This window comes from Protopterus annectens, chromosome 9.part0 (genome assembly GCF_019279795.1).
Source record: "Protopterus annectens isolate FY-2018-M chromosome 9.part0, PAN1.0, whole genome shotgun sequence".
In the NCBI taxonomy this organism is placed as follows: Eukaryota; Metazoa; Chordata; order Ceratodontiformes; family Protopteridae; genus Protopterus; species Protopterus annectens.
In genome coordinates, this window is record NC_056743.1 from 921,844,849 (window position 1) to 921,866,973 (window position 22,125).

Consider the following 22,125-nt stretch of genomic DNA (forward strand, 5'->3'; position numbering starts at 1 on the left):
AGCTCTCAGCGCATTCTACAAGGGCTATGGCGAACTGTACAGCCTTTGCTAAACAAGTCCCAGTAGAGGACATTTGTGAAATGGCAACTTTGTCATCAAATCACACCTTTATATTTCACTATAAATTAGATGTACAGTCCAAGATGTGCACATCTTTTGGTACTGCCATTCTCTGGAATATCCTTTCTTGAGGTGACCTAGGTACCTGTTGGATAGCTTGGGAATCTGTCCCACATATTGAATCATACAAAAAAAAAAGACATAATCAAATATGAAAGTTATGTACTCACCATAACAAGAAATCTGTGTTATTTTCTTTTCATATGGTCCAACTCTCTCCTCCTGTTTTCCCCTAAACAAAATTGTCATTCTGCTTTTAGGGAGCAGCCTGATCTCTTATGGACCTTGTCTGACTCTGTTTTATGTCGTACACCTTTTAGTTTTTATTCCTGTCTATTTCTTGTGTAAATGGACATCTATCTTATTATAGACTGACCATAAAAAGTCATTATGAGTATGTCAGCAAACTCTATCTGAGGAATTTCAGGCAGAATTAGGGGAATTTAGTAGGAGAGCAGTCAGATTTGTCTGATCCAAAAGCTATGGCATGAGGATCCAAGGTCAAATCCGTATGGATCCAGCTATCCACACATTGAACCAGACAAAAAGACCACATGGATCTATCGTTGTGTTGAGTACATAACTTTTGTTTCTCTCTTCTTATGGAATTGGCCAGCGGCAGTTACCAAAATCTTGGTTATGGATTGGTTCTTGTCACACAAGACAAGGGGATTTTGATGCACCACAATCTCAGCTTCAGCTGACTGCCTTGGACAACTAATTTTAATACCTTTTAGGCACCTTTTTCATGAGGACATGCTGCAGGTTCTAAAGGAGGCATGAAGTCCTGCTTCTATGGATCACTGGAAGATTTTTTTTTCTAGTTGGCGCTTCCATCTATTACTAGAGCCCTATCAGGGATTGTTACCACTGGTTCTCAAACATTTGTGAGAGTTAGTATCTTGTGACCTGCATACTCCTTTACCAAGGGGTATTTATCAGCCATTTCAGTACGTCTGCCCATGGATCATTCTCTTTCTTTCAGACTTTGCTCTAGCTGTTCTACAAAGGAGTTTGTTGTGTTGAAATGTGTGGTTACTTCTTACACAGGTGGCACTTAATTGGGGTCTTTAATCTTTGCTGGAATTTTTTTCTGTCTGCATTTGAACCAGCTGTTCAGGCTGTTTTTGGTAGATTCATTTATTGCTGTGACGTATGTAAGTGTGTATTTGAGTTGCAACTACTATTCATTATGGATTAACCCTTTTGGTATTCCACTCCTATAGGGTTGTCTGTATAATGAAGCCTCCTCTTCATACCACTATTTTCAGTGTGTAACTTTAATCTTGCCATCAACCTCCCTCATTTCTCTTGGAAATTGATTGATAGGGAGAAAGCATTCAATATACTGTGATCATGCCTTTGCAATTCCTGTATTACCTTGTTAGTACAAAGTCCTTGAAGAAAGATGTACAGGTGTGGACTTCACATTGTGGAAATGAAAAATGACAACCTGGGTCAATTCAGAGAATTCATAGTGGTTGTTCCTTGCTTTGGCTTTACTTGTTCCCACCATGGTAAAGCCAATTGCAGGCAGGATTAAGGCGCATTCTATTGCAGTTTTGTTTTCTTTGATGGCATATTTTGAAATGGATGGAGCCTAGAAGTATTCTAAAGGCAGCTACTTTTACAAGGTATTACAAACTGGACTTCTCCAAGTCCAGAACTGGCTTTGCTAGGACCATTCTTCAGGGGTTCATGGATCCTTATCCTCCCCCCTCCTAGCTTGGGTAGGGCTTGATAATCAGCCCAGACAGCCAAAGATTACTGCGGCAGTGAGAATGATGAACATAATGCAGTTGTGTTAGTTGCACTTAACATAAGAGTAAATGTTTGAATTCCTCACTACTGCAGTAGCAGTACCCTTGGTCCACTCCCCCTTTTGTATGTAGTTAGTTGTTTGGGTAAAAGGTTGTGTTTATACCTTTTTGGGGTTTCAGGATGACTAAGCTTTCTCCTTTTGTTTAAAGTCTTGAAGTCTTCACACCGACTTCTGATTTCCCCCCAAAGGCTTGTCAAATCAGCAGTCAGAATGTATGTGGGGGGGGGGGGAGCCAGAGGTTTTTGCAAACTGGATGTTTGTATCCTAGACAAGATGCAATCCAACTATTCAAAGGCTAATGCAGTAGTGTGGAATTTCAATATTTACTGTTTATGGTTAAGTGCAGTTTACACAACTTTACTTTCTTTTTCATCTCTTATGGTTACTGTCTGCCTTTGAATGTGGCATGGTTCTTTTATTTTAAATTTGCTATCAGTTTCATACAAGGATGTTCTTATTACATTAGTCTGCAATGGCATGTAATTTTCAACTTTGCGCAGTATAAATGTTCTTGCATCTTTTCACATCTACTAATTCCATTTACTTTTGAATTTAAAGCAATCCCCATGCATTTGGAATTTCTATTAAGGCTTGGTGGTCTCTCTGTTCTTTTAGGTTTTGTCCCAAACAAATGTCCAGCTCGTTCTGCATAACCCCAACTCTAAATTCAGCTTTTTTCTTGATATGTCTACTTTTCTTAACTTGTGGCTAGAGAGCTAGTAATTATCTGATTTTTGTTTAGCTTGATAAGCTTTTGTGTGCTGCTGAATGATACTGCATTGCTTTAGAAACATGGAAGTTCTTATATGAGGCAATCGTTCATCCTCCGTGTCCAATGATGTATGGTCAGATGTTGTAATGGATTGCTTTGAGGAACTGGAAGCATCTGTCTAGGCCTTAAATTATACACGGTCCCAGAAGCTGTTTATCACCGTGTGTTTCATTAAAATAGGTAAATGCAGTTATTGGTTTTATAAGGGTCTACATGAAGTAAGCATTACTTTTACTGTAAGACATTTATTTTTCAGGGTAATGCCGTGGTACATAGTTTACTGTTTCATTCAACAAAAAGTCCTAGCTCAAGGGTCGGTAACCTGTAGCACCAGTTAGAGAGTGATACTTCACTGGGGATTAGCAGAGGTGAATATGTTTAGTGATGTCACAGTCCTTATTTTTTTTTTTGCCTTTCAGAATTTTTTGTAAGGTTGAGCACAGTTAACTGTAATTAATGACAAAAATACTTGTGTGTTTAAACGGGGACTTGTCAGTTAGAAGAACATGCTTACACTGAGTACCAGTATCTCAAAATTTTGTGTAAAGACACTTTTTCAGTCGTGATACTTTTGCCTTTTATACCACTGTTGTGTATCTGTGAAGCTGGTGTTTATTATATGTCGGGGGATGGGGTGGTGTTACCCACTTAGGTTGAGGTTTGCTGAAACTCACTTTCATAAGTTAATTTTATGCTGGTATCTCTGAAAATTCCTTCAACTCAATACGACTTCAGTTTAAAATGTGTGTGTATATTTAAGCAAAACTCCTCCTCCCTGCAGTTCATCTGTCTTGTACTGGAGTATCTTGGAGTAGTAGAAACTGGAGTTCGACCTGTTCAAAAAAAGGTTGCCTATCCTTCTAGCTGCTGTATTTGTTTGTAAAGTAAGGTCTCCTGTATTTTGATTTTTTAGCATGCGAAATACCACTTAAAAGAAAATTTTGATCTGTCACTAACTTGCGTTAGTGGAAAAGGTTATGCTTACCAGAATTGGCTATCAAGGACATTCATTTTCATTGCAGAGTCTGGACTTTTTCTTGAGTTAAAACATGAGGATATGCACCCATAGCAAAGTTAATGAACACTGCAGGAGTGAGAATCAGCTGCCTGTAACAATACCGTATGGAAGATTGTAGTCTCTGCTGCACCACAGAGTACTGTAAATTGTTTTTGTTTACTAGTATGTTGGATTGAAGACCGCAAACAGGGTGTGGGGGATGTAGTCCTGTTCTGTTTTCTTATCTTCTTTTCATACCAGTATAGTACACACTCGACTAACTGTAGTGATGTGATGTTTTCTTTATTTTTTTTAAACCACTGTTGTTTTAATACTGAAACGGATACTGTGACAGCATTCCTTACCTTTTTGTTCCTATGATGATGATCTGATGTCCTAACTGAAATCACAGTTGCAGTATTACTAACATATGGGTTATCACCGCTGTCTGGCTGGGGTATTTACCTTCCTAGGATTGTACATGTGATCTCGGGTCACAAGAGTAAGGGTATATAAGCTCCTCAGACTATCTCACCGTCACCTCAAATGCAAGTCACATATTTGTCAGACTGATCACTGTTTGGTCATTGGTACCTTTTTACCCACTTATTTTAATAATATGGCAAAGCACACCAGAAACTGCTGAATGCAGCTTTATTAAGATATAAAATCAAACGCTGCAACCACGGAGAGGATGGTATTTAACTAAAATCAGATGTAAACTTTAATAGCAAATATAAAACTCGTAAGAAATCACAAATAAACTGTGGTAAAAAATATATGTACAAGAGCTCTATGATGAGCGCTTTCAGCTTGATGCCTTCCTCAGATGATCTAGAATATAAGACAGCTGCATTTAGAAGTGCACTGATATCTTAAAGAACCAATGAGGATAGGATTTCATCATCTAAGTTTTTGCCCCTTTAATAGGGGGTTTTAAAGGAGCCCTTCCATTCATTCCTGGTGTTTTATCAGCCTGTAAGTCTGCAATCCAGCTTGGTTCATTTATCTCAGTTTTAGTAACTGTATCTCCTCTTCTTGGACTGTCTTTTATAATGTCCAGCACCATAAAATGAAATTTATGGCCAGGATGAGCAGAGATATGCTGACTTAAGTCATTGGTTTTATTTTGGAGCCTTGTATCGCTTAGGTGGTGTAAAATTGTGTCCTTGACGGGTCTGTTAATTTTTTTCAACATAGAAATAAATGCATGTATTACAGCATGCAATATATGTAGAGTTTTTGATGTTGCAGTCTGCATATGTGTCAAGCAAATATTTTCTCCCACTGGTCGGATGTATGAGCGGTAAGTAGAATCAATGTATGAACAAACTTTGCATCTTCTGCAAGGAAATATGCCTTTACGTGTTGCAGTTCAGGTGGATCCTTTGTTGGCTTTTCTCATGATAGTAACCATTTCAGATTCCTTCTGTTCTTAAAACAAAACCGGGGTTTGTCACCAACGATACGTTTGATATTCTTATCCGCTGTGAGAATCTTCCAGTTGTTCCTTATATCTTGGCATACCTGTTCCGCATCATTGCTGTAAGTCATTAAGCATCTTAATCCTCCAACATCATCCTTTCTTCCTGTTTTCTCAATTTCATCTTGCCTAGTGCCATTATTGAAATAGGGCATACCTCTTGCATGCCTAAGTGCCCTATTTTCCAAGACATTTTCCTGAATTTCCTCATCCTTGTATCCTCTTTGTTTGAAATATTTTCTTTGTTCTATTTCTTCTTCATAATCTTGCTCATTGGTGCAGATACTTGAGATTCTTAAGAGTTCCCCTTTGATGACATGTGGATATATATGCCTGGGATGCATACTCCTATGTAACAAGTGGTTCCTCCAGCAATCTTTTTTCGTGTAAGGCTGTATCAGGGCTAACATCTGTGCCTATATGAAGGGTGACATCCAAAAAGTTAATTTTTCTGCTGCATCTATTAACCTCAAACTCCAGAAAATATGTATTGCTCTAGTAGTCTACGAACTTGGTAAGTTCTTGTGTATCATCACTCCGCAGAAAAAATGTCATCCACAAATCTCTTGTAATAGGGTATGTACTTCAACCATTGTTTCGTCGTATTGAACAAATAAGTGGATTCTCACTGGACAAGAACTGTATTAGAGTAACTGCTGGCACTCCCCATTTCTGGAGGTAGTATTTGTCATCATATATAAAAACATTGTTTTCCAAAATTAGCTCTAATAGAGAAAAAGTCAAGGAAATAGTCCTGTAGTCAAAGATCTTTTCACTTCCTTGTTGGACTGCCTCAACTCCAAAATCTTTGGAGATCACAGTGAAAAGGCTCTTAATGTCCATTGTTACCATTCTTTTATACATTATCCTAGCCAAAGACTTGTAACAGATAATACTGTAAAAGTGCAAAGTGTCAGTCAATACAATGACTCCTTTGGGGATCGCTAACTTCAGTTTATGTTCCACAAAAATAGAGGCATCCTCCACCAAGAATACTATCGGGCACATTGGCAGTTTCGATTATCCTTATGTTTTTTAGGTAGACCATTAATAGTGGTTATCAGAGGTTGTACAACCAGTAAATAATCAAATAGTTCTTATGAGATGGTACGAGTCATTGATAAATCAAATAAGCTATCCTTCACTTGATGTATAATTTTATTTACTTCCCATTTGTGCATTTCAGTATCATTTTTCTCATCTTCAAGCATTTTTAACATCCTGTTATGGTACATGGATCTATCCAAGAGTACAATCGCGCTGCCCTTGTCAGCAGGCCTAATCATGATCTTGTTAGGTTTCATCAGTTCCTTTAATGCTTGTCTCTCTTCAGAATTTAAATTACAGAAATCCTTCTGGTCATTCCCATCACGAAGTTTGGATACTTCAGTCTCACATATTTTTCTAAACATTTCTACTGCTGGATAAGAAGCAGGAATAAAAGTGCTAGGCTTTAAAATATTTGCTGAATCGGTTTGATCAATGTAGTTCGTATTTCCAAAAGTATTCTTGAGAAGGATGTTTCTTCCAAAACATTTAATACCCATCACAAACTCACTCAGCTTATAGGGAAGTGCTGGTATAAAAGACAGACCTTTATCAAGTAATTGTTTCTGGGCTTCACTTAAAGTATGTCCCAATATGTTAATGACCAAGGATTTATGAACTATGTTGCTTCTTATGTCGAAAATGTCCTCCTCTTTCTGCTTCTGCTTATTGAACGGTCCCTTCTGTAAGATGAATTGTTTTTCATTAAGACCGGCAGCACCAGAAAAACCGAAGTGCTTTTGGTAGCATTTTTAGGTCTAGCTCCTGCGTGATTGTTACTTGCATTCATTGTGGATTTAATAATATCTAATTCATAAATTTTAGAGCTCAAATTGGTCTTCTGAATGACTGTGCTATCTTTAGGTAGATCAGTATGGAAAAGTATCATCTTTTGTTTGCTCACTCATGACTTCTCCTAATTGTATCTGCTTTAGTATTCTTTTTTTTCCAAATATCTTTATTAAATTTACACGTGACAAAGGCAATCTTGCATTTATATAAATGAAAAACATAAAACATATCACTTTAGTTGCAGTTTACATCACAGACACCATTGAAACCACTGTAGTTGTAAACATTGTACATCACTTATAAACCATCCAGCCATTGTCAGTTAAGCATCATATAGCTCATTCAAATCCTGCCTCATAAACCTTGTTCCTACTCTGCATATATTGTTCCCACAATTCCCATTTTTTTCCTATGTAGCTTGCTCCTTCCCTTTTCTAAATATCCCCAATTCCAGTTGTTTTATCTTTTAGTATGTTCACTACTTCTAATAAAGGTGGTCTAGACTTTGATTTCCATTTTCTAGTAATTGTTTTTTTAGTAGCCACCATAGTTACTCAGCAAGGCTTTAATAAACTATGTCAAGGCAATTCTGATTCTGTAGCATAACTCAAAAAAGTCATCTCCTAAGTCAGCCCAATCTGCTCACCCAGCATCTCCGCCAGAATGGTCCACAGGGAATCCCAAATATCTGCCACCTCATCACACTTCCAAAAAATCTTCCCAGCTACCTCTTTCTTGCACGTCACACCTCCAACATTTGCTGTCCACTTGAGGAAAAATTCTTTGGAGTGTACTTGGGGTATAAAAATACCTATGTAAACACTTCCAGGCAAAGATCCTAAATCTTCTAGACTTTGTTGCATATTTGGGAGATGTGCATAATACACCCCATTGTCTCTTTGTGAATTGCTTATCCAGTCTCTTCCCAATCCTTTCTAAGCTCCTCTGATTCTTATAATTGTCATGCAATGTTATATATGCTTTAATTATTCATTTTTTAATGGCAGCTTCTGTTTTAGATTCTATTAAAAACTCTACCAGTGCTAGTCTTTATTTAGGAGTCCCATATTTCTTTCTCTTTGCGTGTATTCTGATATCAGTCCTTGATAGGGAGGGCAATCTTTAACCTGCAGTCCAAGTAAATTCTTGGCCTCTTCCCATTCTATTACCTTTACCTTTCTAGTTGTTTGCTCCCAGTATTTTGGTTCTTTTGCCAGATGTCCTTCAAGGATGCATCTGCAGTCCTTACATATGGGTTGTCCTGCCTCAGGCAGCCCTTCGGTCGGCCGGATTCCAAAGTCTGGGTCGGGCATCGGCTGATGTCGCCCCTTTCCCCGACGTCAGAGCGCCTGGGGTATAAAAGCGTCAGCCGACGCCATCTTCCTCAGTCTTTCTTGCCGCGAGGTGCCTGAAGCAGAAGCAGTTCGCAAGTGCCGGTCGGCCAGCTCCTGTGATTTCAGATACCGAAGTCTTCAAAAAAGCTAAGTACCCCGTTGGGGACTCTTTCTTGCCTCAGCCGATGTCAGATCAAATGGTTAAAGTTAATAATTGTTTATCTTGTGGGAAACTAATACTTCATAAGGATTTCCACTCTTACTGCTTACCCTGCCTAGGCCCAGACCACGACGTCTCGGCCTGTTCAGCCTGTGCTTCCTTCAATAAACGCACTCTTAGGCATCGGGCAAAGTTTGCAGAGGAATTTTTTGGGGAAAAATTCAGTTATATCATGCTGTCAGAGATTCCGACAGCTCATTTACCCAAAAAACGAAAGGATAAGGACCGACACACGCAGTCCGCGGTTTCGGCCGACTCCACGCCTAGGCCTGCCGTGAGTGTCTCGGTCTCTACTGAAGCCGAATCTCTACCGCTTCTGACCGACGACACCGCACAGCCGGTAACTTCGGTACCGGAGGCCATCTCTGAGTCGGTCATAGAATTACCGTCTGAAACCGGTGCTCAGGAAATATCCGACACCATTTCTGTTGATAAAACTACTCCAGCATGTGGGGCAGCCAGGCCTCCTGTATCCATGTCCATTAAGGCCTTTACACGGGCTAAAGCTGCTAAACAGCCAAAATCTCTCCCTCCCAAGGCTATTCCTCAGGGATCCACTACCAGTTCACAAATCTTAAGTTTGGCTGAAGACCTTATCTCCTTAATCAGGGGCTCTCAGCCACATCCAGACAGGGGCTCTCAACCACCTCCAGGCAAAAGGCCCAGGGTTGAGCAGACAGATCCCCAGTCTTCAGATGAGGCCTCAGATGACTCTGCCCTTTCAGACTACCAGGAGGAGGCCCTTCCGCCCTACGAGGATTCTGATGCAGAGGAATCTATTCCCTCGGCCTCCCCCCCGAAGAGTTTTCCTTTGGAGAGACCCTTCACTCCATGAGAGAGCATTTCAAATGGCAAGGCCAGGAATTCTCTGATTCCAGGAAGAGGTTAAGGACTTTTTTACATTTACCTCAGCATAGACCTTTGGCTATTCCTCCTGTTTTAAGTGTTATAGAAGATGTATACTCTGAGTCTAGTATTTCCCCTGACTCCCTTCCTCCGGCTCCTGTCAAACCTGACAGGTACTACAGGGTCCCGGACTCACATCTATACCTTTACAAGGGCCACTCTGCTGACCCAGAAACTATTTCCCAGGGCCCTAAAGGGGTTACAACCACCACTGCCAAGAATCCACTTCCTTCTGAAAGGGAATCCAGGGCTTTAGAGAGATGGGGTAAAAAAGTGTATACTACTTCCACTCTTTCTATGAGAGCTTTAAATTGTCAATTCCATATGATACAGTATCAAGAGTATCTGTTAGATGAATTGCATAAAAAACTATCCTCGCTTGAACCCCTAGACGGCAAGGCGCTTCAGGATCTGGTGCATAACTCTCAGCAGGTTAGCAACCATTTCTTACAGTGTGGTTATGATGCATTGGAAGCTTCATGTAGGTCAGCAATGACAGGTGCAGTTATACGTAGACATGCTTGGCTGAAGGAACAAACACTGCCAGATCATGTTAAAGCAAAGCTTCTGGATGCACCACTGGAAAAACAAAAGTTATTTGGTTCCACGGCTCAAGAGGTCTTAAAGAAATTTGAGGAAAAGGCTAAATCAGTACAAACAGTCAAAGATTTTCTCCAGGTCCAACCACCAAGATTCAGCAGAAATTGGCCTTCTAAGAATTGGTCCTTTCCAGACACAGACAGATTTCAAAGAGGCAAAAACAGGCATGCCAGAGGTAGAGGGCAAGCTCGAGGCTCCTACAGAGGGCGTCAATGGCAGCCTCCAAACCAGAGAGGTAGTGCAGGACCTTCCACTGCTGCACAAGGACAAACTCAATGACTTGACTTTGACTCCACCAACCAGGGCTCAATTGGAAGCACCTTTGGGCGGAAAGCTATCTCTATTCTCAGAAAATTGGCACAGTATTATAAAGGACAAATGGATACTGCAAATAATAGACAAAGGATACAGATTCCATTTTCATACATTACCAAAAAGACAAGGCATGCCAAACCTGCCACCAAATCAAAGGGCAGAGGCTTTCAAGCAAATTTCCAAACTACTACAAATGAAGGCAATAGAAAAGGTTCCTTACACAGAACAAGGCCAAGGATTTTATTCCAGACTATTCCTTGTTCCAAGAAAAGAAAAGCAATGGAGGCCTATTTTGGACTTGTCCGCACTGAATACTTATCTCATCGTGCCAAAATTCAAAATGCTGACCTTACAGCAACTCCTTCCCATGCTGGGCAAGGGGTCCTGGCTGGTAACTCTAGACCTCAAGGAGGCATACCTGCATGTCCCTATCAGACAAAGTTGCAGAAGACACCTCAGATTTCTTGCAGGTTCAGACAATTATCAATACCCAGCATTGCCCTTTGGCTTCTCTACTGCGCCCAGAGTATTCACGAAATGCCTGGCATCAGTAATTGCACATTGCAGACTTCAGGGGATTCAAATATACCCATACCTGGACGACTGCCTTATACAAGCGGACAGCCAACAAACATTGGTAAAACACTTGAACTATGCCATCCACCTACTACAGGCCTTGGGATACACAGTCAACATTCAGAAATCAAGACTTGTTCCATCCCAACAAATAATTTTTCTGGGTGCAAGGCTGGATACAATCACCCAAATGGCTTTTCTCACAGAAGAAAAACAAAAACAATTACCGGATTATTTCAGAAATCTGACAACACAAACCCAGCTGACTGCAAGGAAAATCCTGCAGGCCCTGGGTTTCATGGCATCTTGCATTCTTCTGATTCCACAAGCAAGGCTGCATATGAGGAAACTACAATGGTACCTAAGGAGTCTATGGTCTCAACACAGTCACAGCCTAGAAGCTTTGATCCCCCTCATTCCATGCCTCCAAAAAGAATTTCAGTGGTGGGCACAAGCAAGCCAGTCAAACATGGGTCTGCCTTTCAGCAAGCCTCATAGCCAAACCATTACAACGGACGCTTCAGACCATGGATGGGGAGCACACATGAAGGGCAGATGTATTCAAAGGCAATGGACACAAAAGGAATTGCACCTTCACATCAACCAAAAGGAAATGCTGGCAGTGATGCATTCAATCGAGGCCTTCGAACATTTCCTGCATCAAGGTCACCTGCTAATAAAGAGAGACAATACCACAGTTATGTGGTATATAAGCAAAGGAGGTACCCATTCCTACCCCCTTTGCAGGTTGGCAATGAATCTTTGGGAACTTTCCCTAAAACTCAATATAGAACTGCATTCCCAGTTCGTACCAGGAAAGGACAATGTACTGGCGGACAGCCTAAGCAGAAACACCATGGATCCACATGAATGGATGTTGCATCCAGACATTTTTCTTCAGATAGCACAAGCATGGGGAAGGCCGGACATGGATCTTTTTGCCTCCCCCCACAACCATCAACTGAAGAAATACTGCACAAGGACATACCATCCTCAAGCATGCAAAGTGGACGCCCTATCCTTCAGCTGGAAAGCTCTAACAGTATATGCATTCCCACCTCTTCCATTAATGACTAAGGTCTTACTGAAGATCAGGACAGAGCAACCAAAAGTGATTCTGATCGCTCTGGACTGGCCAAGACAACACTGGTATCCACTGTTAAAGAGCATGTCACGCACAAAACCATGGCCTCTACCACAATGGCCACTTCTTCTGACACAGCACAATTACAAAACTCTACACTCCAGTCTAAAAACCTTGCAGCTGACAGCCTGGAAAATACCTTGACTCTTCGCCAGGATAAACTATCCAAGAGGGTAAAGGATATCATCATGGAAGCTCAGCGGCCTTCCACAAGAAAGGCATATTCAGCAAAATGTAAAAGATTTCGAACCTGGAACACCACAAAGGGTCAGGATCCGACAGTGATGAGCATTCCACATATCCTTGAATACTTGGCTGAAATGCTCCATAATGGCCTTTCTTACTCATCCATAAAAATTCATGCTTCAGCTATTTCAGCAGAGTATAACACTGATCCACCTGTATTTTCTCATCCTCTGCTAAGGCAGTTTCTAAGAGGGATAAAAAACATCAACCCTCCAAGGAGACCACCAGTGCCTACATGGGACCTTAACTTCATGTTGGAAAAATTAACTCTACCTCCCTTTGAACCAGCAGCATCTTCAGAACTGCAATTCCTGTCTTGGAAGACTGCCTTCCTTCTGGCCATAACCTCAGCAAGAAGAGTACCTGAGTTACAGGCCCTCATGGCAGTACAACCATTTCTCATTTTCCATAAGGACAGAGTCTCTTTGAGAACCAATCCTTCATTCATGCCAAAGGTGGTATCCAGAGTCTCACTGAACCAAGCTATCCACCTGCCTACTTTCTTTCCAGACCCACAAAATAAAGGAGAGAAACTTCTGCATACCCTGGACATTCACAGACAGTTGCGCTACTACTTGGACAGAACTAAGCCTTACAGAAAAACTGACCAACTGTTTGTAGCATATGCTGCTGGTGTACAAGGAAAAGCAATTTCCAAACAAACAATTTCAAAATGAATAGGAAATTGCATTCGATTCTGTTACTCTTTTCATGGAAAAGCTGTGCCAGCTAACATCAGACCTCATTCCACCAGAGCAACAGCCACCTCCAAAGCCTTCTTAGGAGGGGTGGCTAGAAAGGACATTTTAGAAGCTGCTACATGGAGCTCTGTGCATACATTTTCCAAGCATTACAACTTGCCTTTATATTCAAGATCCAGAGCAGGCTTTGCTACTGCAGTCCTGCAGGGCATGTTAGCTACACCATCCTTTTCTTAGGTCCTACCTCCCCCAGCTTGGCTATGGTATTCTACCCATATGTAAGGACTGCAGATGCATCCTTGAAGGACATAGTACAGTTTTGTACCTACCATAAATGTAGATGTCCGATAGGTATGCATCTGCAGTCAGGTTTTCCCTCCCTCCTACCTCTCAGTGGTATTCCTTGGATACCTATCCCTCATTTCAGCTAGCTGGGGTTATCTTGTATGGTTTATTTGTTTTATATTGCTGTGCATGATTGGAATTTATTCTTTTCTCCAAAATTTAGCCTTCTTTAGAGGGCACCTGGCATCTGGGGCAAGAAAAACTGAGGAAGATGGCGTCGGCTGACGCTTTTATACCCCAGGCGCTCTGACGTCGGGGAAAGGGGCGACATCAGCCGATGCCGGACCCAGACTTTGGAATCTGGCCGACCGAAGGGCTGCCTGAGGCAGGACAACCCATATGTAAGGACTGCAGATGCATACCTATCGGACATCTACATTTATGGTAGGTACAAAACTGTACTTTTTCTCCAATAAATTCCAGCCCCTCTTGTCTATTATCTGTATCTCTGACCACAGTTAACCCTGTCAGCAAAATCTCTCTTCTCCATTCTCGTGCTGGTTTGGTTCGTAGAATACTCCCTGCCGTTGTATGAATATAATACTCTGTATGTTTTTGGTTGTTCTTAAGAGTCTGGATCCAAAATCCCAGTCTCTCCTTATTTGTTGAGCTTCCCCCCAGTGTCAGCACCATTCTTTTCCACTTTGAATTATAGTTTTCTACTTGTGCTATGTATATGAGCCTTAACTGTGTTGCTCTAAAATACCCCCTCATATTAGGTAATCCTAGTCTACCTTGTTCGGTTGGTAGAATCAGCTTATCCACTTGACCCTTGCTGTCTTCCCTTCCCAGATAAAATCCTACAACTCTTTTTAATTGCTATCCACACCTTCTCCAGTTTATAAAAGTATGCCTGACCTGTGTATAAGACTAAAAGGGCTAAAAACATTTTAATGGCTTGTATCTTAGTATCCATATCCATATAATAAAACTTCTAGTTTCTCAGTTTTTGTATTATCTTCTGTTTAGTCTCTTCCCACATATCCTTAGCTGCCACCACAGTGTCTTTTTAATCCATACTCCTAAATATTTAATTTTATTATGTCCCCATAAATATGGATATTGTTGGACCAATTCATGTGTGGGCACATAATTTTCCGCTATTGCCTTTGTTTTATCTTCATTAATTTTGTATGCCGAGAAGATCTGAAACTGTCTTAAAATGTTCCAAAACACTGTAATGTTCCTTTCTGGTTTTGTCATGTATAAAATAGTATCATTTGCAAATAGAGCCAGCTTTTCCTGACTTAATATACCAATTATATCCTTGATTTTTCTGAGTCCCTGTTTTGTTTGCCAATGGTTCTAAATATAATGCAAACATCAAAGGTGAAAGTGGACAACCCTGCCTGGTTCTTCTACTTGAGCAGAAATTATTGGAGAGGACCCAACCCACTTTAATTCACGCCTCTGATCCCTCATAGTCTTCTAATCAACTTTATGATTGTATCAGGAAAAACAAATGCTTCCATTGCCCTGCTGATTAAGTCCCAGTCTGCTCTGTCAAATGCTTTCTCTGCATCAAGACCCACCAATAAAAGTGGTACTTTAACATTCTGCTGCCCTTTGGATCGTCTGTGTACTGTTAACATTGTCAAATGTTTGCCTCCCCTCCACAAAACCACACTGATCCTTATCTTTCAATTTTGGTATCACTTTTGACATTGTTAGCCATTATAGACATAAACACTTTATAATAATGGTTTAGTATTGACATGGGCCTGTATGAAGCTGGATCCGATGGATCGTTACCCTCTCTAAGGTATTACTGTTACCACTGCCTTCTTCCAGGATGCTGGTACTTCTCCTCTTCTTAAAATACTGTTAAAACCTCCCAGATCTTTCAGTTTTTTTCTCTCCCAACTTCCAGATTTCCACAGAAATACTATCTATTCCTGGGGAATTTCCTGTAGATTGGTTATACATAGCCATTTTTATCTCGTCATTTCTTATCCTGTTGGTAATTGAGCCTCATCTCCCTCTAGCTTTGGCATATTTAATTTTTCCATAAACATTTCCATTTGTACCTTTTCTTGATTTCCATATTTCTCTGCTTTATACACATTTTCATAAAATTTCTGAAATATTTGTAATACGTCTACAGGGTCTCTCGAAGTACCAAAATTCAAGATGCTAACACTACAGCAACTTCTTCCCATGCTGGGCAAGAAAGCTTGGATAGTAACGTTGGACCTCAAGGAGGCATACCTGCATGTCCCTATCAGACAAAATTGCAGAAGATACCTCCGATTTATAGCAGGTTCAACCAATTACCAGTTCTCTGCACTGCCCTTTGGCTTATCTACTGCGCCCAGGGTCTTCACAAAATGCCTGACACCAGTAATTGCATATTGCAGACAAAGAGGAATTCAAATATATCCATACCTGGACGACTGCCTTATTCAAGCAGAAAGCAAGGACAGTCTTTTAAGGCATCTGGCATTTGTCAAAAACCTATTAAGTTGCCTAGGGTACACAGTAAATGAAAAGAAGTGAAAACTAGTGCCCTCACAAGACATAATATTCCTGGGTGCCAGCTTAAATACAATGGCCCAGATGGATTATCTCACGCCACACAAGCAAGGACAAAGGACTCAGTACTTCAAAATGATAGCAACAAAGACCCAACTCCCTGCAAGAAAAATTCTGCAGGCCTTGGGATTCATGGCATCTTGCATACTACTACTACCATATGCAAAACTGCATATGAGGAAATTACAATGGTACCTGAAAAGCGTATGGACTCAACACAGCCACAGCTTGGAAACAATAATACCACTCATTCCCTGCCTTCAACAGGAGTTTCTATGGTGGGCTCAGGCATGTCTCCTCAACAAGGGTCAGCCTTTTACCTTACCCACAGCCAGGCAAACTATGACAACGGATGCATCGGATTATGCCTGGGGAGCACACATGGCAGGACCGTGTATTCAGGGCAAATGGTCTGCAGATTAAAGGCATCTACATATCAATCAAAAAGAGATGCTAGCTGTACAAAATGCCCTAACAGCTTTCAAGGACCTCCTACATCCAGGACAACTACTAATAAAGACAGACAACACCACAGTGATGTAGTACATAAGCAAGGAGGCACACATTTCTACCCCCTATGCATGCAAGCAATGACCTTGTGGAACAGCACTGACCTACCAAGTTAAACTACAAGCACAATTCCTGCCAGGAAAGAAAAACACATTGGCAGACGATCTAAGCAGAAACATCATAGATCCACAAGTATTCGCAATGATAACTCAAAAATGAGGGAGCCCAGACATAGATCTGTTTGCCTCCCCCCAAAACTACCAACTACGGAAATTTTGCACAAGGACATACCACACACTAGCTTGGAAAGTGGGACGCCCTCTCCTTCAGTTGGAAAACATTAACAGAGTATATGCCTTTCCTCCACTGCCTCTTCGGGCAAAGGTGCTGCTGAAAGCCAGATTAGAGAGGCCACAAATGATACTCATTTCTCCAGACTGGCCACACCAACACTGGTATCCAATACTAAGGAACATGGCTCAAGGCCCACCATGGATTTTACCTCAGATTCCTCACCTGCTCACTCAGCAAAACAATCAGATTCTACACAACCAGCTCAAGACGTTAAATCTGGCTGCATGGCAAATTACCTAAACAACCAGTCAACACTTCTCTCTAAAGCTGTTATGGATGTCATTCTGGAGGCCAGGAGGCCCAGCAGCAGGAAAGCCTATTCAGACAAATGGAAAAGATTCTGCGCCTGGAACCAGGCTAAAGGCCAGAATCCCCTTGTCCCAAATATTCCTCAGATTCTACAATATTTAACTGAGATGTTGCACAAAGGACTTTCCTTTTCATCTATTAAGATCCACGCCTCAGCTATTTCAGCTCAATACAACACGGATCCTCCTATATTTTCACATCCATTACTAAGATAGTACCTCAGAGGGGCTAAGAACATAAGACCGCCCCGGAGAGCACCAACACCAACTTGGGATCTCAACTTTGTTTTGAAAAAACAGTACCGCCCTTTGAACCAGCTTTTACAGTTGATTTACAGTTTCTAACATGGAAAACTGCCATGCTGCTAGCAATAACTTCAGCACGAAGAGTCTCAGAGCTACAGCCCTAATGGCAGTGGAGCCTTTCATCATTTTTCATCAAGACAGAGTCTCTTTACGAACTAACCCTTCCTTTATGCAAAGGTGGTATCCACTGTGGCCAGCTCTTTGTATCTTATGCTGCAGGATCACAAGGAAAGACCATCTCAAAACAGACCATTTCAAAATGGATAGGACATTGTATCCGTTTCTGCTACACACACCATGGGAAACCTGTACCTGGTAACATTAGGCTCCATTCCACTAGGGCTACAGCAACATCAACAGGCTTCCTCAGAGGGGTACCAACCAAGGATATTTTGGAGGCTGCAACTTGGAGATCAGTGCACACCTTCACCAAGCACCATCTCTTACCTCTATACTCTAAAACCAGAGCTGGCTTTGCCACTGCAGTTCTGCAGGCCCTACTAGCTTCTCAAACCCTGTTTAGTTCCACCGGCCATCCTTAGCTTTGGGATTCAACCCAAGTGCGATCACTGCAGCGGTGTAACACTATGAACATAGTACAGTTTTGTACCTACCATAAATGTAGATGTTTGAGTGTTCACACTGCTGCAGTCCAGGTTACCCTCCTTCCATCCCCTCTGACCTAGCTGAACTTTTCTATACCTTTCTATCCTGTACAATCTTTGTGGTGTATTTGCTTGTAACTGAAGGTATGCCTTTTATTCCTTTTATATGTTTTATTAGCAATATGTATTGCCTACCTACTTGGGCACCTGACATCTGGGGCAAGAAAAACTGAAGAAAATGTCATCGGATGCCTCTTGTATACCCCTGGTGCACTGACGTCAGGGAAGAAGCGACAGCAACTGACTCCGGGCCAAGACTTTGGAACTCTGGCTGACTGTGGGACCACCTGACAGCAGGATAACCAAAGTGTGATGACTGCAGCAGTGTGAACACTCGAACATCTACATTTATGGTAGGTACAAAACTGTACTTTATAGACTCCCTAAGCTTGGTGACTGCCCTTTCCACTTTTTGTTGCTAGCGTTTTTATGCTCTAGAATTATCATAAAAAAACAGTTGCTTAACAGCAATCTTTCTAAACTCATGCATATTATCGAGGTAATCACTTATTTTCTGTTTAGCATTCTACAGTTGCTCCTTTTCTTCTGAGAGATTTTTCATATTTTGCAATACTTTATTTAACATTTGTTAACCCCTCTAAATAGTTAGTTATGGTTTAGCCATATCTACCTTTCTTTTATTTCCAACCTGGTTATAAACTTCACTTGAATTTTATCCCACTCCTTAGCTGTGTTTTCAGAAGGTAAACATATTTTCTCTAGTAACTTCTGAATTAATTCCATAACCCATTCCTTAAATTGTGACAGTGTCTTATTTTCATTTCATTACCTTGTGTTTTTATTTTAGTTATTGGTGAATAATCTGAAATATTGGGTGCGTTTCAAGACCTTCAATTAAATGCACATGTTCCTGTGAGATATAAAATCTATCTAGCCTAATCCAGTTTTTGTATCTTGGTGAGTAATATGTAAATTCACTCCGAACTCCTAATACTGAATTCCCATCTTCCATGCCAAACATTTTCATAAATTTTCTTCAAAAATCTACCCTCCCTTGTTATATTTTCCCTGGTAGGCTCCCCAGCCACATCTTCACTGTTGCAAACCAAATTCCAGTCTCCACCTATAAGTAATATTCCTTGATGAAAGCTGATTATTTCTCCCAGAATTTTCTTAAGCTCCATTATAGTAGTTTTTTTTTTTTTGGGGGGGGTTGTAAATGAGTGTCAGTGTAATCCTCCTCCGTAGCCAGTAGCCCCTTACTACTTTGTATCTTCCATTATTATCTTTTTTTCCTGTTCTATCACTGTTGGAGCTCCTCTTGCAGTTAATATAAGTACTCATCTTTTCCTTTGCCCCAAGTATTCTGCTAAATAACCATCCTGAAAACCTTTATCAAATTCACATGTTCAGTTCTTTCTAGGTGAGTCTCCTGTAGCATAGCTATTTGTACTCTATTTTTTTTAATATAGTTCACTACTCTTTCTTATATTTATCTGAAAGACCATTACAGAAAGACATTACAGAAAGCATCATTTTCTTATATAGTATTATTACCACCTTTTAAATATAACTGCTCTTTTGCTAAATGTCTAGTTCCACCTTTAATGTTACATATTTATACTGTCTGGCGGGTTATTGCTTCAGTATTCTTATCAGAAACACTGCCATGATGGTGGACATGTCCTTGCTCAGATACAATAGTGTCAGCATTTCTCGCATTTCGTTTCTGTACAGTCAGTATATCTCGGCCATTCAAAAATGTTACTGTCCATAAAATCTTTTGGTAGTCCCTACCTAGCTTTTTAGTTTTGATACCTAGTAACTTGTTGCCATAAATGGATTGTCTCTGCTGTAATCCTTCAATTCTGAGAAGAAAGGCTTCAGTTAAAGCTGAATTTTCAAGCTCTGTTTGCTTTTGTTCAACAAAAGTTGCGCTCTCTTCCTTGAGAGGCTGAAAATATTCTGAGAAGAAAGGCTTCAGTTAAAGCTGAATTTTCAAGCTCTGTTTGCTTTTGTTCAACAAAAGTTGTTCTCTCTTCCTTGAGAGGCTGAAAATATTCAATTAAGAGTCTGATGTAATGGAAACTGGTTTCCACGTTAATTGCTTGCCACCTTCCCAAAAGCTCAGGATATATATTGCCGTAAGTTGGCATACATTTAACTCTTAAGCCCCAAGGTACTATCTTGTGGTGTAAGCAGGCTTCCAAGTTTTTTACTTAAAAGCTGCTTTTTCTACCTCAGTGAAAATCTTGTCATAGATTTCAGAATTCACAAGTACCGATGGCAATCTAGGCATTTCATCAGTTAAATTCAATTGTATTAAAGGATTTGCTTGGTTAGTTAGAATGTGATCCTCAGTGGAGCAGGAGATTTGTCCTTTTCTGGACAATAGTTCAGTTCAATTTCTTCTCCTTTCAGCCATGTGCAGTACTGGAGGACATAATTTGATTCTGTCAAAAAGCTTAGGCTCCACCCATTGGAAGTTACAGTGCAAACTCCCTGAGCTCCATTGGAGGGAATGAGTTAAGATATCAGAGCACTTCTCAATTATTTAAGTGCAGCTGTCTGTTGTATTCTGGAAGACTGAGGAAGGCATCAAGCCAAAAGTGCTTATCTGAGAGCACTTGTACATATATTTTTAGGGTCTATATTAGAACATCGAAGTTTCATAATTTTGAATGTTCTAATATCGAGCCCTATTCAGTGAAAGCTGAAAACATCGAACATACAGAACAGCAAATTTTTTCTAGGGAAAAAAAATCACTGTTCCAAAACACACACACACACACACACACACACACAACACAAGTACACCAAACAAACAGCAATACACACACACACACACACACACACACACACCTAAAGGTTTACACCTAACCCTACAATAAATTATTCACACACTATCCACTTACCTTAACCCTTATCCTAAAGTCCGTCACTATCGCACACTCACCTCACCCTAACCCTGACTCACCTAACCCTCACATTCACACAATCGCACACATCCCTAACCCTCACGTCCACACAATTGCACACATACCTAACCCGCCCTAACCCTCACGTCCACACAATTGCACACATACCTAACCTGCACCCTAACCCCAACTAACCTAACCCACACTCAATTGCACACTTACCTGAATCTGACCCATAACTTTCCACCACAGCACTGGAAATACCAAAGCAACAGAAACGGACAACCAAATTCTTTCCCTAGGAAAAAAATTTGGTTTTCTGTTGCTTCGATGTTTTCAGCTTTCGCTGACTAGGGTTCAATATTAGAACATTCGAAGTTTTGAAACTTTGATGTTCTAATATAGACTCATATTTTTACTATGTTTTATTTGTGATTTCTTAATAGTTTTATATTTGCTTTTAAAGTTTACATCTGATTTTAGCTGTATACCATCCTCTCCTTGGTTGCAGCGTTTAATTTTTTACATTTAATTGTTCAATTTTATGTTAACACTGAAACAGATACTTTGACGACATTCCTCACCTTTTTGTTCTTCTGATATTGTTGCTTTTTGAAAGCTATTGAGAAACCAGTAAAGTGTGTTAAGTTGGAAAACGTGGAAAAATTACTTCTGCTGAATATTCAGGTACATTAAACACTGTAGATTTGCAGGCTAAACATCTTTTATGCAGTTCCCTTTTGTCTTGTTTTTCCTTTTATTTTGCATTTTCGAACATTTTCTGACTTTAACTCTGCTTAAATGAGCTCTGCAGTCTAATAATACTAGTCTAGTGATGATAAAAAAAATGTAATACTGTTGCTGAGATGTTTTTATCGCACTTTATGAAGTCAGTGCATGAGTGTAGATACAAATACTGTGTGTCCTTTACTCTATTTCAATAATAACGTTTGTGTTTTTTTCCCCCATATAGGTTTGGTTTTTCTTCAGGTAAAGGTAAGCCTATGCAATATTCATTTTAAAGGAAGGAGACTGTAATATTGATGTTGGCAGGCATTCTTTTATATGTTCCTTCAAGTTTTATATTTTAGATATTAGAAAGATTAGGCTCCTGCACATTTTCAGGCTTATTTAAAACAATGAATTAGAAC

At 40.4% G+C, this 22,125-nt stretch overlaps 1 protein-coding gene across 1 annotated transcript in view; it reads left to right on the forward strand.

Moving 5' to 3' along the window:
* Nucleotides 1-22,125, forward strand: part of LOC122810606 (SAP domain containing ribonucleoprotein) — a 1,802,793-nt gene that overhangs the window by 979,822 nt on the left and 800,846 nt on the right. The window contains exon 10 of the mRNA XM_044082182.1: nt 21,948-21,970. Coding sequence (XP_043938117.1) covers nt 21,948-21,970 — 23 coding nt within the window. The remainder of the gene's footprint in view (nt 1-21,947; nt 21,971-22,125) is intronic.